The sequence below is a fragment of the Octodon degus genome, unplaced genomic scaffold (genome assembly GCF_000260255.1).
Source record: "Octodon degus isolate 3935 unplaced genomic scaffold, OctDeg1.0 scaffold00018, whole genome shotgun sequence".
NCBI classification, from domain to species: Eukaryota; Metazoa; Chordata; class Mammalia; order Rodentia; family Octodontidae; genus Octodon; species Octodon degus.
The window spans coordinates 20,599,915-20,610,945 of NW_004524594.1; the positions used below are offsets into that span (position 1 = coordinate 20,599,915).

Genomic DNA, 11,031 nt, shown 5'->3' on the forward strand with positions numbered 1-11,031 from the left:
CATTTTTGACTTTAGATAAGCTCGTGTTAGAGATGTGAAGGCCTAGGTAAAAGTAGGGGCATAGCGCCAATCTCTGTAATGTAATTGAGTTCCTTTTCTTTAAAACAGATAGTGATGGGGCCATGGAGATAGCTCAGTAGAATAAGTGCTTGCCTTGCAAGCGCACGGTCCCAAGTTCAATCCCTGGTACCAAAAAAAGAATAAAATAAAATAAAACAGATAGTGAGAAATTACTGCTTCATTTTATCTATCTCAATCTTAAGATGAGTTCTGATTCTAGGCACATTTGCTAATGCAGACACCATTGGGTAAAGAAATGAAGAAGTTTTTTTTCTTTCTGTTCGTGTGTGTGTGTGAACTGAGGATTGGTTGGACCCAGGGCCTTTGTACTTAGGTATATCCTCAATACTATCTGACTCGGGGCTGGAGAGATGGCTCAGTGGTCTAAAGCACCTACTTAGAACAAGCTTAGCAAAGCACAGGGACCGCGTTTCAATCCCCCAGCACCACATGCCAGCCAGCCCCGCCCCCTGGTGGGCTGAGCTGGCCACACACATACACACACACACAAAATAAATGTAAAAATAAATAAATAAATAAATATAAAATTCTAAAAAAAAAAATACTATCTGACTGTTTATATTTTGAGAAAGTCTTGCTAAGTCATTAAGTTGCCCATACTGTTCTGTTTTTTTGTTTTTTTTTTTTTGGCGGAACCAGGGATTGAACACAGGCCTTTCGCTTGCCAGGGAAGTTTTTATTCTCCTGAGCCATCTCCCCGGCCCCTCTCAAACTGTTCTTGAACTGGAGATTTTTCAGCTTTTGCCTCCTAGAGTGCTGGGACTGTAGGCATGTACCACCATGCCCAGCTTGGAAATTTAGATTTTTAAAGGAAATTTGGAGTCATAGTCAAATAATATTGTAACACAAAGCAGACTTCAGAAAAAGGAATATTAGCAGGAATCAGTGTATTTTCTAATAATAAAGGCGTTGCATTATCAAGAAAACAAAATCCTAAGTGTGTAAGTAGCTGTCTTAATGCAAAGGGCCCAGAACAAGACCTAGTGAGACTGAAAGAGGAGATGGGCAGATGCACAACTGAAGCAGAGGATTTCACCACTGTCCCCAAGCAGTGACAGTGCTAGACACCTGGAATAACACTGAAGTTAACTTGAACATTTACAAAATTCCCAACAACTGCAAACACAACATAGCTGAATTGGTGGAGTTTAGCGAAAGTAGTGTTTAGAAACTTACACTTTTATAAAATGTTTATATTTATTTATATAGATAACCACCAAAAAAACAAAAAGTAAAATTCTCAGACTTGCTCTCATGACTCAATTTCTTCCTTAAAAAGAATAAATTAAGCTTTGAGTAAACAGAATGAGCAAAACAATCCAGATAAGAACACAAATCATTGTAATAGAAAATGGACCAAAATCTAAAGAAAACTTGGTCCTTTGAAATATCAATAAAAAACTGAACATAGTGGTGCACACCTGTAATCCCAGCACTCAGGAGGCTGAGGCAGGAGGATTGGTGTGAGTTCAAGACCAGCCTAGGCTACACAGTGAGTTCAAGGCCAGTCTGAGGTGTACATAGTGAGACTCTTGTCTCAAAAAGAAAAAAGAAAGAAAATATCAGTAAAGGGGCTTGTGGGTTAGCTCAGTTGTTTAAAGCACCTACTTGGCAAACTCAGGCGCAGGGGACCGGCGGTTCAATCCCCAGCTCCACATACTGCACATGCCCCTAAGGCTGCTTGCACCAGCAAAAAAAAAAAAAAAAAAAAAAAAACTTAGGCCAGGGAGATAGCTCAGTGGCTTAAGTGCCTGCCTGGCAAGTGCAAGGTCCTGAGTTTGATCCCCAGTACCACAAAAAAAAAGAAAAAGAAACGGGGCCGGGAAGATAGCTCGGTAGAATAAGCACTTCCCTGGCAAGTGCAAGGGCCTGAGTTCAATCCCCAGTTTAAAAAAAAAAAAAGAGAGAGAGAAGGAAAGAAGGAAAGAAAGAGAAAGAAAGAAAATATCAGTAAAAATATGTAAATTATTTTGGACTGGGGAGATGGCTCACTGGAATACGCACTTCCCTGGCAAGCACAAGGGCCTGAGTTCAATCTCTGGTTCCGCCAAAAAAAATAAAAAAAAATTTGCTTTACAAATTAAAAGGACGACACATATTAGCAGTATTGAATGTCAAAGAGAACTCCCTGTAGGACCCATTGCCATGTACTGGTAGATATTTAAGAACAGTTTTGTACATTTGGCAGCACATAAGAAAGTGCACATTCCTTGGGAAGACAGAGATGACCAAAACTGACAGAGAAATAGCATTTATTAGTTAACTAAACTGAATTGATAATAAAAAATTCTTCTGATAGAATAAACTCATTCAGATGATTTTCTTGGTATCATCAAAATATTTAAGGAAAAAATACTAATTCTGCACAAACTTCAAAAGTTGATGAGACCAGCAGTGTCTTGGTACCGAGTATAGACAAGGATATTTCAAGAAAATTAGTGATCATTACTCTTCATTAACTTTTTTTTTTTTTTTTTTTGCGGGACTGGGGTTTGAACTTGGGACCCTGAGCTTGCCAGACAAGCACTTATTCTACTGAGCTATCTCCCAAGTGCCTTCATGAACATTAAGAACAAAAAAAAAAACCCCAAAACAACCAATACACACACACACATGCGCACACACACACACATATTCATTGACCAAAATTAAAACACTGTCATACAAAAAGATAATACATCATGCATGATAATTTGTATTTATTCCTGGAAGGCATAGTTGAAAAATCTAATGTTCTTAATATTAACAGTGAAGGTGAAGAATCATGTGATCATCTCATTGAATTCAGGAACTGACAAAGTTCAACACCTAGTTGTGATAAAACATCTCAGCACACTAGGAATGGAGGGGAGCGTAACCAGATAAAGGGTATATGTGAGGAGCTGTCCACTAACATAAGTGCTGGTGCACACCTGCTTGCCCCCTCCCCACCCCTCAGCAGCGTGTCTGCCGCTTGATATCGCCCTGCTTCTCCATGCTGTGTTGGGAGCATCCAGCCAGCATGTGGGGCAGATGCAGAAATGAGAGGCAGGCATACTGGGAAGGAGGAGGGGAACTGCCTTTATTCTGTGGATAACACAGTCACTTGTCATAGATGACACATTCGTTTAAAAATATAGAAAGTCCAATGGAGCCAGCTAATGAGCTTTTTACCAAAGTCATAGGATATTAAGTGCTGAAAATAAGTCACTTATGCCAGCAACATGTGAAAAAATGTTCAGTATCTCTGGCCATTAATAAAGTGCAAGTTAAAACAGCCCTACATCCTCCTGTATACTTTGTCATCTATAGATTGCCTATACCTTGTCATTAGGAAGTAGCGCTACTATATACTTGGTTGTTAGACTCCAGCTTAGGAAGTGACAAAACAGCGTACACGTTCAGTATAGAGACAACTTTTTTTGCTAAATATTTTCAGTCCATGGGCACAGAACCTGCAGACACAGTCACCACTGTCCCTCTCCCGGGTCAGAGTCCTGTGGAGCTGAGCGCACATTTCCATGCCAAGGTTGCTCTTTAGATGCTTATACTAGCTTTATTTTTCATAGTTCCAAATGGAGCCAGCCTAAGTGCCAGTTAGTGGGCATGCTCAGACTAAGGGGGGTGTTAGAGCCATCCCCTGGGAAACTACCCAGTAGTGGGAAGGAGGTTGGCCGCCAGTGCACATGCAGCGCAGATGGCTCTTGAACATGCTGCATGGAGAGGTTCGTTCTGCACGCCCACGTGTGAAATACCCTTGAGAAGTCATCTAGTGACAGCAGGTTGGCAGCTGCCTGCCATAGGAGTCGGATGGAGGTTGATTGCCAAAGGCCAGGGGAGCTCTGGGGGCTTCTGGGGATGTTCCTTGTCACAGCAAGTGCATCTGTGGAAACCTCACAGTGTGCCTTTAAAATGAGTTGTATAGTCTTGGAATATGGAGTGCAGAGTCCTATGGCAGATTTGGAGTGAGTTCTTACTGTTACCTACACTGGTAGGCAGTGAGGAAACAGACCTGAAATACACAGCAGCCTGTCTTCTCGTGTCCTGTGTCGCAGTGGGGCAGCCAGGGACCCCTGGAGGTGTTCTGTGGCTCACCTCTTGCTCTGTATTTGCTCTTGTTGTGGATCTGTGGCTTTAAAAGAGGAACCATTGATAGGTGGGTGTGCAGGTATGAGTCCTATGGTGTTCTGGGTGAGCAAGCCCAGGTACAGATACAGAGTCCCCCTGGATTGGCTGCTTGGCCAATAGCTTTGAAGTAAAGCTGTGGGGGACACTGCCAGGTGCTTAGGCAGATCGTATCTCGAGAACAGCCCCATGGAACAGTCTACTCTGTACTCAAGGGGTCCTTGCTGTGCCTGCAGCACTGGGCTGGGCATGTGGGCAGGGCCTAGTCCACAGGAGCCCTTGGTAAATAGCCTTCTCTTTATTTTCTGTTTCCCAGGAATATGCCCAAGCCAGGTTTGATGCCTATTTTGGGCAGAAGAGGAAGCTCGGGGTGTGACTGGAAGGACCCCACCCCCTCCACCACTGGACTGCCAGGAGGCAGCCAAGTGGGCCTCTGCACTGTGGCCACTGCCAAGTGGCCACTACACTCACGTGGGGAGGCCTTGGCGTCTCACAGCGCACAGATGTGTATGATACTAAGGACTGTATTAAAGTGGAGTAACATTTATTTCCTATCTTGTTTACAATCTCACTAGGACTCTGAAACAAGATTAGGAGGCTGAAATATAGTACAATAGTGCAATATCTGAGAACTTTTTTAATCTAGAGGAGGTGGTTTCTCTTTGGGGCATAAGAGTTTCAGTCAGACATGGCCAGCAGCAGGAGTGACCAGTGTTACTGTGGGTACTTTGGTTAATGTTGGTTTTTAAAAAATTCTTTCATTAACATGCCAATGGACGTTGTGACCAGGCTCCCCGTGGGCGATGATGTTGTAGACACTCCTTGCTGCCGAGCAACATGAGACATACTGTGAAGTGGCTCCTTGGGCTGAGCTCCAGCCCCAGACTCTGCAGCGGCACCCAGCCCACGTCCTCTGGAGCCTCCAGGCTGGATGTCCTCTGGGGACAGACGGGACAGGTGGGCGCACCCTGTACCTGGCATACACGTTGGTACACGGACAGACTTCACCGCAACTAGACATACCTAACTTGGTGTGCTTCATGACGCCAGCTTTGGGCAGCAGGCCTCACTGGCTTCTTCCCCTCCATGTTCCCTAGGGGAGCAGGCATAGGGCAGTTCCCTCAGCCTCTTCCTCTGAAACTTGGGATACTGGGCTATGGGTGGCTTCCCAGGGGCCCTTGAGGCAACCTCCTGCCCTGGCCTTGGCTTTGCTTGTAGCCAGCATTCCCAGCCTCACCTCACTCCCTTCCCCTTGTTGCTGGTGTCATTCTGTGAGAGTTGGCTGCCCTCATGGGGTGTGGAGGCTCTGAAGCTGTAGCTGTGAAATCCATATATATTAAATGTCCAATGGGATGAGTTCTTAGCCTTTTTTTTTTTTTTTTTTTACTCTGAAGTCTTTGAATTTTTTTTTGTGTGTGTATGCACATATTTCTGCTACTACAGAGATTGTACTATACAAATAAAAAATTAAACCTCAAGCTGTCACTGTGGCTGCATCCTCACCCTCAGGGTGGACTCCTGCTGCCTCCTGCATCCATGGCAAGGCTGCGCCCAGGTGGTGTGGGCTGCTCAGTATCTGGCTCTGTCTGACCTCTTCCCTGTGACACTTGACTCTCAGCCACCATACGCTAGTTTCCCTAGGCCTCCCTGGTCCCAGATATCAGGAGGCCTCAGCGTCTACCTGGGCCCCTTCCCTCTGAGTCTTGAGACACATTTTTCCTTAGGACAATAATGCCACTGCCCTTGGACAGTCTGTAGGTTCACATCCAGTAGAGAAGGCAGGTGCCCCACCAACCCTCTGACCTCCAGCTCAACTTCAACCTCTCTGCTGGTGCCCTAGCTGGCCTACACACATTTTTCCTTAGGACAATAATGCCACTGCCCTTGGACAGTCTGTAGGTTCACATCCAGTAGAGAAGGCAGGTGCCCCACCAACCCTCTGACCTCCAGCTCAACTTCAACCTCTCTACTGGTGCCCTAGCTGGCCTACACACCGTGTCTTGGCCAAGATGCTTTTGGGTTAGCTCTCCAAATGATAGGGCATTTCAGTTGTCCTTGTCAGCTCAAAAGTTTCCCCATACCCCCAGGTGTGGAAAACCTGTAATTCCAGCACCTTGGGAGGCTGAAGCGGGAGGATCACAGGTTTGAGCCCACCCTGGGGAACTTGGTGACTTAGTCAGATCCTGTCTCAAGGGCTGGGGATCTAGCTCATAGATGAAGGCCTTGGGTTCAGTCCTTAGTATAGCAAGGAAAAGGAAAGCATGGAGAAATCACTACACACCTTTCTGAGCCCTTCCAGTCAGGATGGTGCCCTCCCTTTCATCTCCCTGGTGACCCCGCCCACCCTGGCCCGCCACTTCCATGTTCTTCAGGCAGCTCCGCTTTTCCTGGAGTTCTCACTGGCTTGGTCAGCTGTCCCCTAGATGAGCAGGGCCTACATCCAGCCTGGCCTGATCACCAGCTGCCACAGTCATTATGGAGGCTCCCCCAAGGGTACTGGCCCCAGGGGCTGCCTGTGTGCCATTTCCATAGCAACTGGACTCTTGGCAGCCCAGCTACCTAGATTTTCGAAGTCAGGACAAGACTGACTACCTGGAATCACCCACATTGGGGTCTGGACATCTCTCCCCACACAGTCTAGGGCCACCCACAGCCTCCTGAGACGTGCGCTTAGCCTCTCCTTGGCTAGCCAGACACTTGGATCTCTGACCTGAGTCCACTAGGAACAGAAGCTGCTCAGCGCCTTCTCCACCTGGCTTCCAGGGTCCCTCAGCAGGGCAGTATCAGACTCAAGGAACAAGTCTCCCAGTGGCTGGCCAGAGCCACAGCTAGGAGCTGGGCCACCCAGGCTTGCTGTCCCCAGGGCAGCTCTGGCCTCCAAGTAGTCTTTGTTCCTGGGACCTCTGATAGGAAAAGCCACTTTGTAGATCATTGGCTGGAAAAATCAAGGTCAGTGAGAAGCACTGGCTCCTCTTCCCAGTCCACAGTGGGACACAGGCCAGAGAGAAGAGGACTTCCGGGCAAGACATCACCCAGAGGGAGGGACAGTGGCCTTGGTGTGGGAGGGCAGAGCCTGAGTCAGCCTCTGCTCTGACTTCAAGGGCCTTCAGCCAGTCCTTGGATGCTCTGGACATCCCTCCCTGGAAGACTGGCTGCAGGTGGGCAACCCCTGGTTCCCACATGCAGCACTAGATCAGGCCAGGTATCCCCTTGGCTCCTCATTGGTGCTGAGTACCTGACAGACACCACCCTCCGCCACGGTATCCTAGATGATCCCCTAGCAAGCTTGCATACCTCCAAGGGAGGAAGGCTCACTCCCCAACACACCTGTAAGGCAGGAGCTCACACTGGGCTAGAACATGCTGGAAATAACCCTCTTCCACCCTCATGTTGGGGCACTGCAGGTGTGCTTGAGTCTACACCCTGACTTCTTGAGGCCCAGATCCTAGACTAGTGCTCCTTAGCCCCACCCCACTTTAGCTAGAAAAGCAGAGCCAAAGTAGGACCTAAGGGAGCCCAGAACCCAGGGCCCTGCCCTTCTGGCTTCAGCCCAATCCCTCAGAAAGGAGTAGGAGGCTATTGTAGGTCTTTATTGCTTTCCTGTCTTAGGTAAGGACGTGTTGGGGTGCTATTCATCCTCTGCAGCAAAGGTGAAGGGGCTCAGCTTGTAGCCAGTGCCTGAGTAGAACTTGTTCTGGAACTCTACCCTGGGGGCAAGAAGAGGAGGCTGGTGAGGGCGCCCACCTATCCCTTCCTCCCAGGCCAGTGGGGATGCTTACCAGTGCAGCCGCAGTGCATGCAGGAAGGCCGAGAGCCCTTCCATCACCAGCAGGATAGCAACGGTCAGCACGGCGAAGGCAGCGAAGACAGGGACCAGCACCACAGCCTGCACGCCCACCCTGAGGTTTGCACTCAGGGCCACGCGCATCACCATGGCCCACAGGACCTCTGACAGCTCTGTGGGAAGCAGGCCAATGGGTCATGGGTGAGGAGGTGGCCGCAGTGCCCCATTGCAGGGCTGATACCCTCCCTGACTGTGGGGCCAGCAGGACCCAATTTCACAGAGGGGACACTGAGGCCCAGAGATAACCAGACCCCCTCAGCCAGCTACTGTGTAAGTGCACTGAACAGCACCCAGGCTGCCCTACTGTCCAGGCCATCCTGCTGGGCACTCACGGGCATGGGCCAGGCTCAGAGCCCAGAGGCGCAGGTAGGAAGCCGTGTTGGAGATGCAGCCAAGGCAGAACTCGATGGTGTGGATGGCCTGGTGCATGAAGACCTCAGAGGCAATGAGCTGCTGGGCGAGCAGGCAAGTGGCAGTGAGGAGCACAGAGGGGCCAGCTGGGCTGGTGGCCACCACAGCCCCTCAGGAAGGTGTCACACCTACCTCAGCTTCCTTTTCATCCCCAGAGCACCCTGCCTTCTCATCAGGACCCCAGCCACTCTCACAGGCATCAGAGTCCATAAGCTTGGCCTTATCTTCGTCCTGGGCCAAGGGTGGGAGTGGGCAGCATGAGTCCAGCCCCCCGCTCCCAGCTGCCAGATCCTGCAAGATTGAGGGTTGGGGACACCGATGTAGCCTGCCTTCCATGTACCCCTTTCTGCTCAGGCTCTACCTGTCCCCCTGCGGGCCTTCTCTGGAGGTGGCGCTGCCGGCGCAGCAGGTACAAAGGTGTGCCCAGGAGCAGGACAGGAACGGAGGCCAAGGCCAGGACCACCAGTACATACTGCACCACTTCCTGCGGGCGAGAGGGCGCACCGGCCACAAGGCACTCAACAGGCGCTCAGGAGCTCATGTCCTTCTCTGCTGGGTGCCTGTCACTAAGGGATGTCACCCCACAAAGACCCCCAAGGCAGGCCTCAATGGGTCACCCATGTGGGAGCTTTATGCCACTGCCTCATTTCCTAGATGAGGATCCAACAGCTCTGAGCAGGCCAGTGACCCAGGGTCCCCGCGAGGTGGTGCACGCCACCTCCTGGCCAGCCCACCTGTGCGTGGTAGAGCGGCCGGTTGGTGGGGCTGCTAGAGAAAAGGAACATGTTGATGAAATGGATGAGGATGCTCGGGGCAGAGGCAGAGTCAGCAGCCTTGACACACAGCCACTTGTAGAGCACCAGGAAGACAAGGTAGCCGAAGAGACCCAGCAGGAAGATGAGCTCTGGCAGCGTCTCCAGCAGCAGCTTATGGCCCTGGCCAAAGTGCCTGGGGGAGCAAGTGGGTCACAGCACTATCCTGGCCTGCTTGGCCGCTCCCCTGGCAGCCCTGTCCTCACACGTGGTTGAAGACTCCCAGGATCACCCCGAAGGCCATATGGATGACACCCAGGATGACAGACATCTTCATCTTGAAGGAATTGAGGAAGCTCAGGTGGTTGGTGGCCAGACTCCAGACCTGAGGTGATGGGAGAAGGTACCATGCTCAGGGATCAGGGGAAGCCCTGCAGTCGAAGCCCCTTACCCTCTGGGACCACTGTTGAGGGGCAATGGAAGGGAGCGAGTGGCTGAGAGGTCAGAGCAGTCAGGCGGCCTGGGCTCATGCCCCAGTTCTTCCTAGCCAAGTGACCTTGCTAGGAGGCTTGGGCCTCAGTTTTCCCTTCTGGACAATGGGCACCCATAAGGTCCTTATGTGAACCAAACATAAAACCACTCCACAGGAGAGCTCAGCATAGGCTGAACTGCTACAAGTGCAGGCCTCTCTGCCCTCTCAGGTGATAGGGACAGGTCTCTGTACAAAATGCACAGTGCAGCACACAGGAGGTGCAGGGGATGGCTGCTGAAGGAGGCACAAGCGAGCAAATGGAGTGCAGCAGTCCCCACCCTGGCCCTCCTACCTGCCTACACCCCATGAGCAATGGAGTGGGCAGTACTTACTGGGTCGATGCCAAAGGGGTAGGGTCCCAGGAAGACGCCAGAGATGTTGGGGTCCAGGGTGAGCAGTGAGTGCCGGGCCAGGTATGCATCACTGTGATAACAATCAGTGGTGGTCAGGAAGCACAGCCCCAGGGCTGGTGGGGTGGGCTGGGGACCAGGGTTGGAGGGCTGCAGGCCTCACCTCCAGCCAGACTGGTTGGCCATGGCAGCCACGCTCCATCCAGAGGGGAAGATGGTGGTGGCGCGGCTGAAGCACTCGTTGTAGATGAAGCCAGTGTACACAGAGAACAGGCCCATGAGCAGGAGGAGATAGCGGCCCCCGAAGAAGGTCTGCCAGATCTGGAGAGGGAGGCGTGGTGAGTGGCTGCCCAGCCTGCCTCCTCTTCCCCGCCAGGCCCCAGGCAGTGCACACCTCGTTCTGCGCGGCCTTCACAGCCGGCCGGTTCTCTGCAAGCACCATGGCCAGGGCAAAGAGGAACATGAGCAGCCCGTGGCCCACGTCGCCAAACATCACCGCGAAGAGGAAGGGAAAGGTGATGATAGTGTAAGGTGCTGTGGGCAGAGGGGTGCGTGGTCAGCCAGGGCCTATAGGGAAGTCAGCATCTGCTCCCTTGGGCCCACGTGCCTCTGAGGACCCCAACTCCTGTTTCTGGACCCCAGGAGCGGCCAAGAAGGCATTTTCAAGGCAGGTTCACCACTTGCTGGCATTCCAGGGCTCTGCAGCCTTGCGCTTGCTACTCAACCTCTCTGAGCCTGTTTCCCCTTCTGAAAATACTGTCAATAATAGTGCTGCTTCTAAGGTCATTATAATCAAGCCTCCACAGGCAGGAGCTGGCAGGCCATTGGCTCTCAATGGAAAAAGTTAGCAGTTGAAGCTTATTTATTTATTGGTACTAAGAATTGAACCCAGGGGCTGGTGAGATGGCTCAGTGGTCTAAAGCACCTACTTAGAACAAGCTTAGCAAAGCACAAGGA

The 11,031-nt window shown here is 50.8% G+C and overlaps 2 protein-coding genes across 6 annotated transcripts in view; one reads left to right on the forward strand and one right to left on the reverse strand.

Annotated features, from left to right (window-relative positions):
* Chka (choline kinase alpha) overlaps positions 1-4,781 on the forward strand; it is a 57,592-nt gene extending 52,811 nt beyond the window's left edge. For both annotated transcript variants that reach the window (XM_004627130.3, XM_004627131.3), the window contains one exon: positions 4,502-4,781. In XM_004627130.3, coding sequence (XP_004627187.1) covers positions 4,502-4,561 — 60 coding nt within the window. In that variant the 3' untranslated portion in view covers positions 4,562-4,781. The remainder of the gene's footprint in view (positions 1-4,501) is intronic.
* Positions 4,782-7,765: 2,984 nt separating this feature from the next.
* Tcirg1 (T cell immune regulator 1, ATPase H+ transporting V0 subunit a3) overlaps positions 7,766-11,031 on the reverse strand; it is a 10,671-nt gene continuing 7,405 nt past the window's right edge. For 2 of the 4 annotated variants that reach the window (XM_004627132.2, XM_023710770.1), the window contains exons 11-20: positions 10,469-10,608; positions 10,238-10,395; positions 10,057-10,147; positions 9,459-9,577; positions 9,175-9,388; positions 8,802-8,924; positions 8,573-8,671; positions 8,362-8,479; positions 7,965-8,142; positions 7,766-7,892 (exon numbers count right to left, since the gene is read on the reverse strand). In XM_004627132.2, coding sequence (XP_004627189.1) covers positions 7,814-7,892; positions 7,965-8,142; positions 8,362-8,479; positions 8,573-8,671; positions 8,802-8,924; positions 9,175-9,388; positions 9,459-9,577; positions 10,057-10,147; positions 10,238-10,395; positions 10,469-10,608 — 1,319 coding nt within the window. In that variant the 3' untranslated portion in view covers positions 7,766-7,813. Of the gene's footprint in view, positions 7,893-7,964; positions 8,143-8,361; positions 8,483-8,572; positions 8,672-8,801; positions 8,925-9,174; positions 9,389-9,458; positions 9,578-10,056; positions 10,148-10,237; positions 10,396-10,468; positions 10,609-11,031 lie in introns of all 4 variants that reach the window. The other 2 variants (XM_023710771.1, XM_023710769.1) reach the window with 1 other exon arrangement.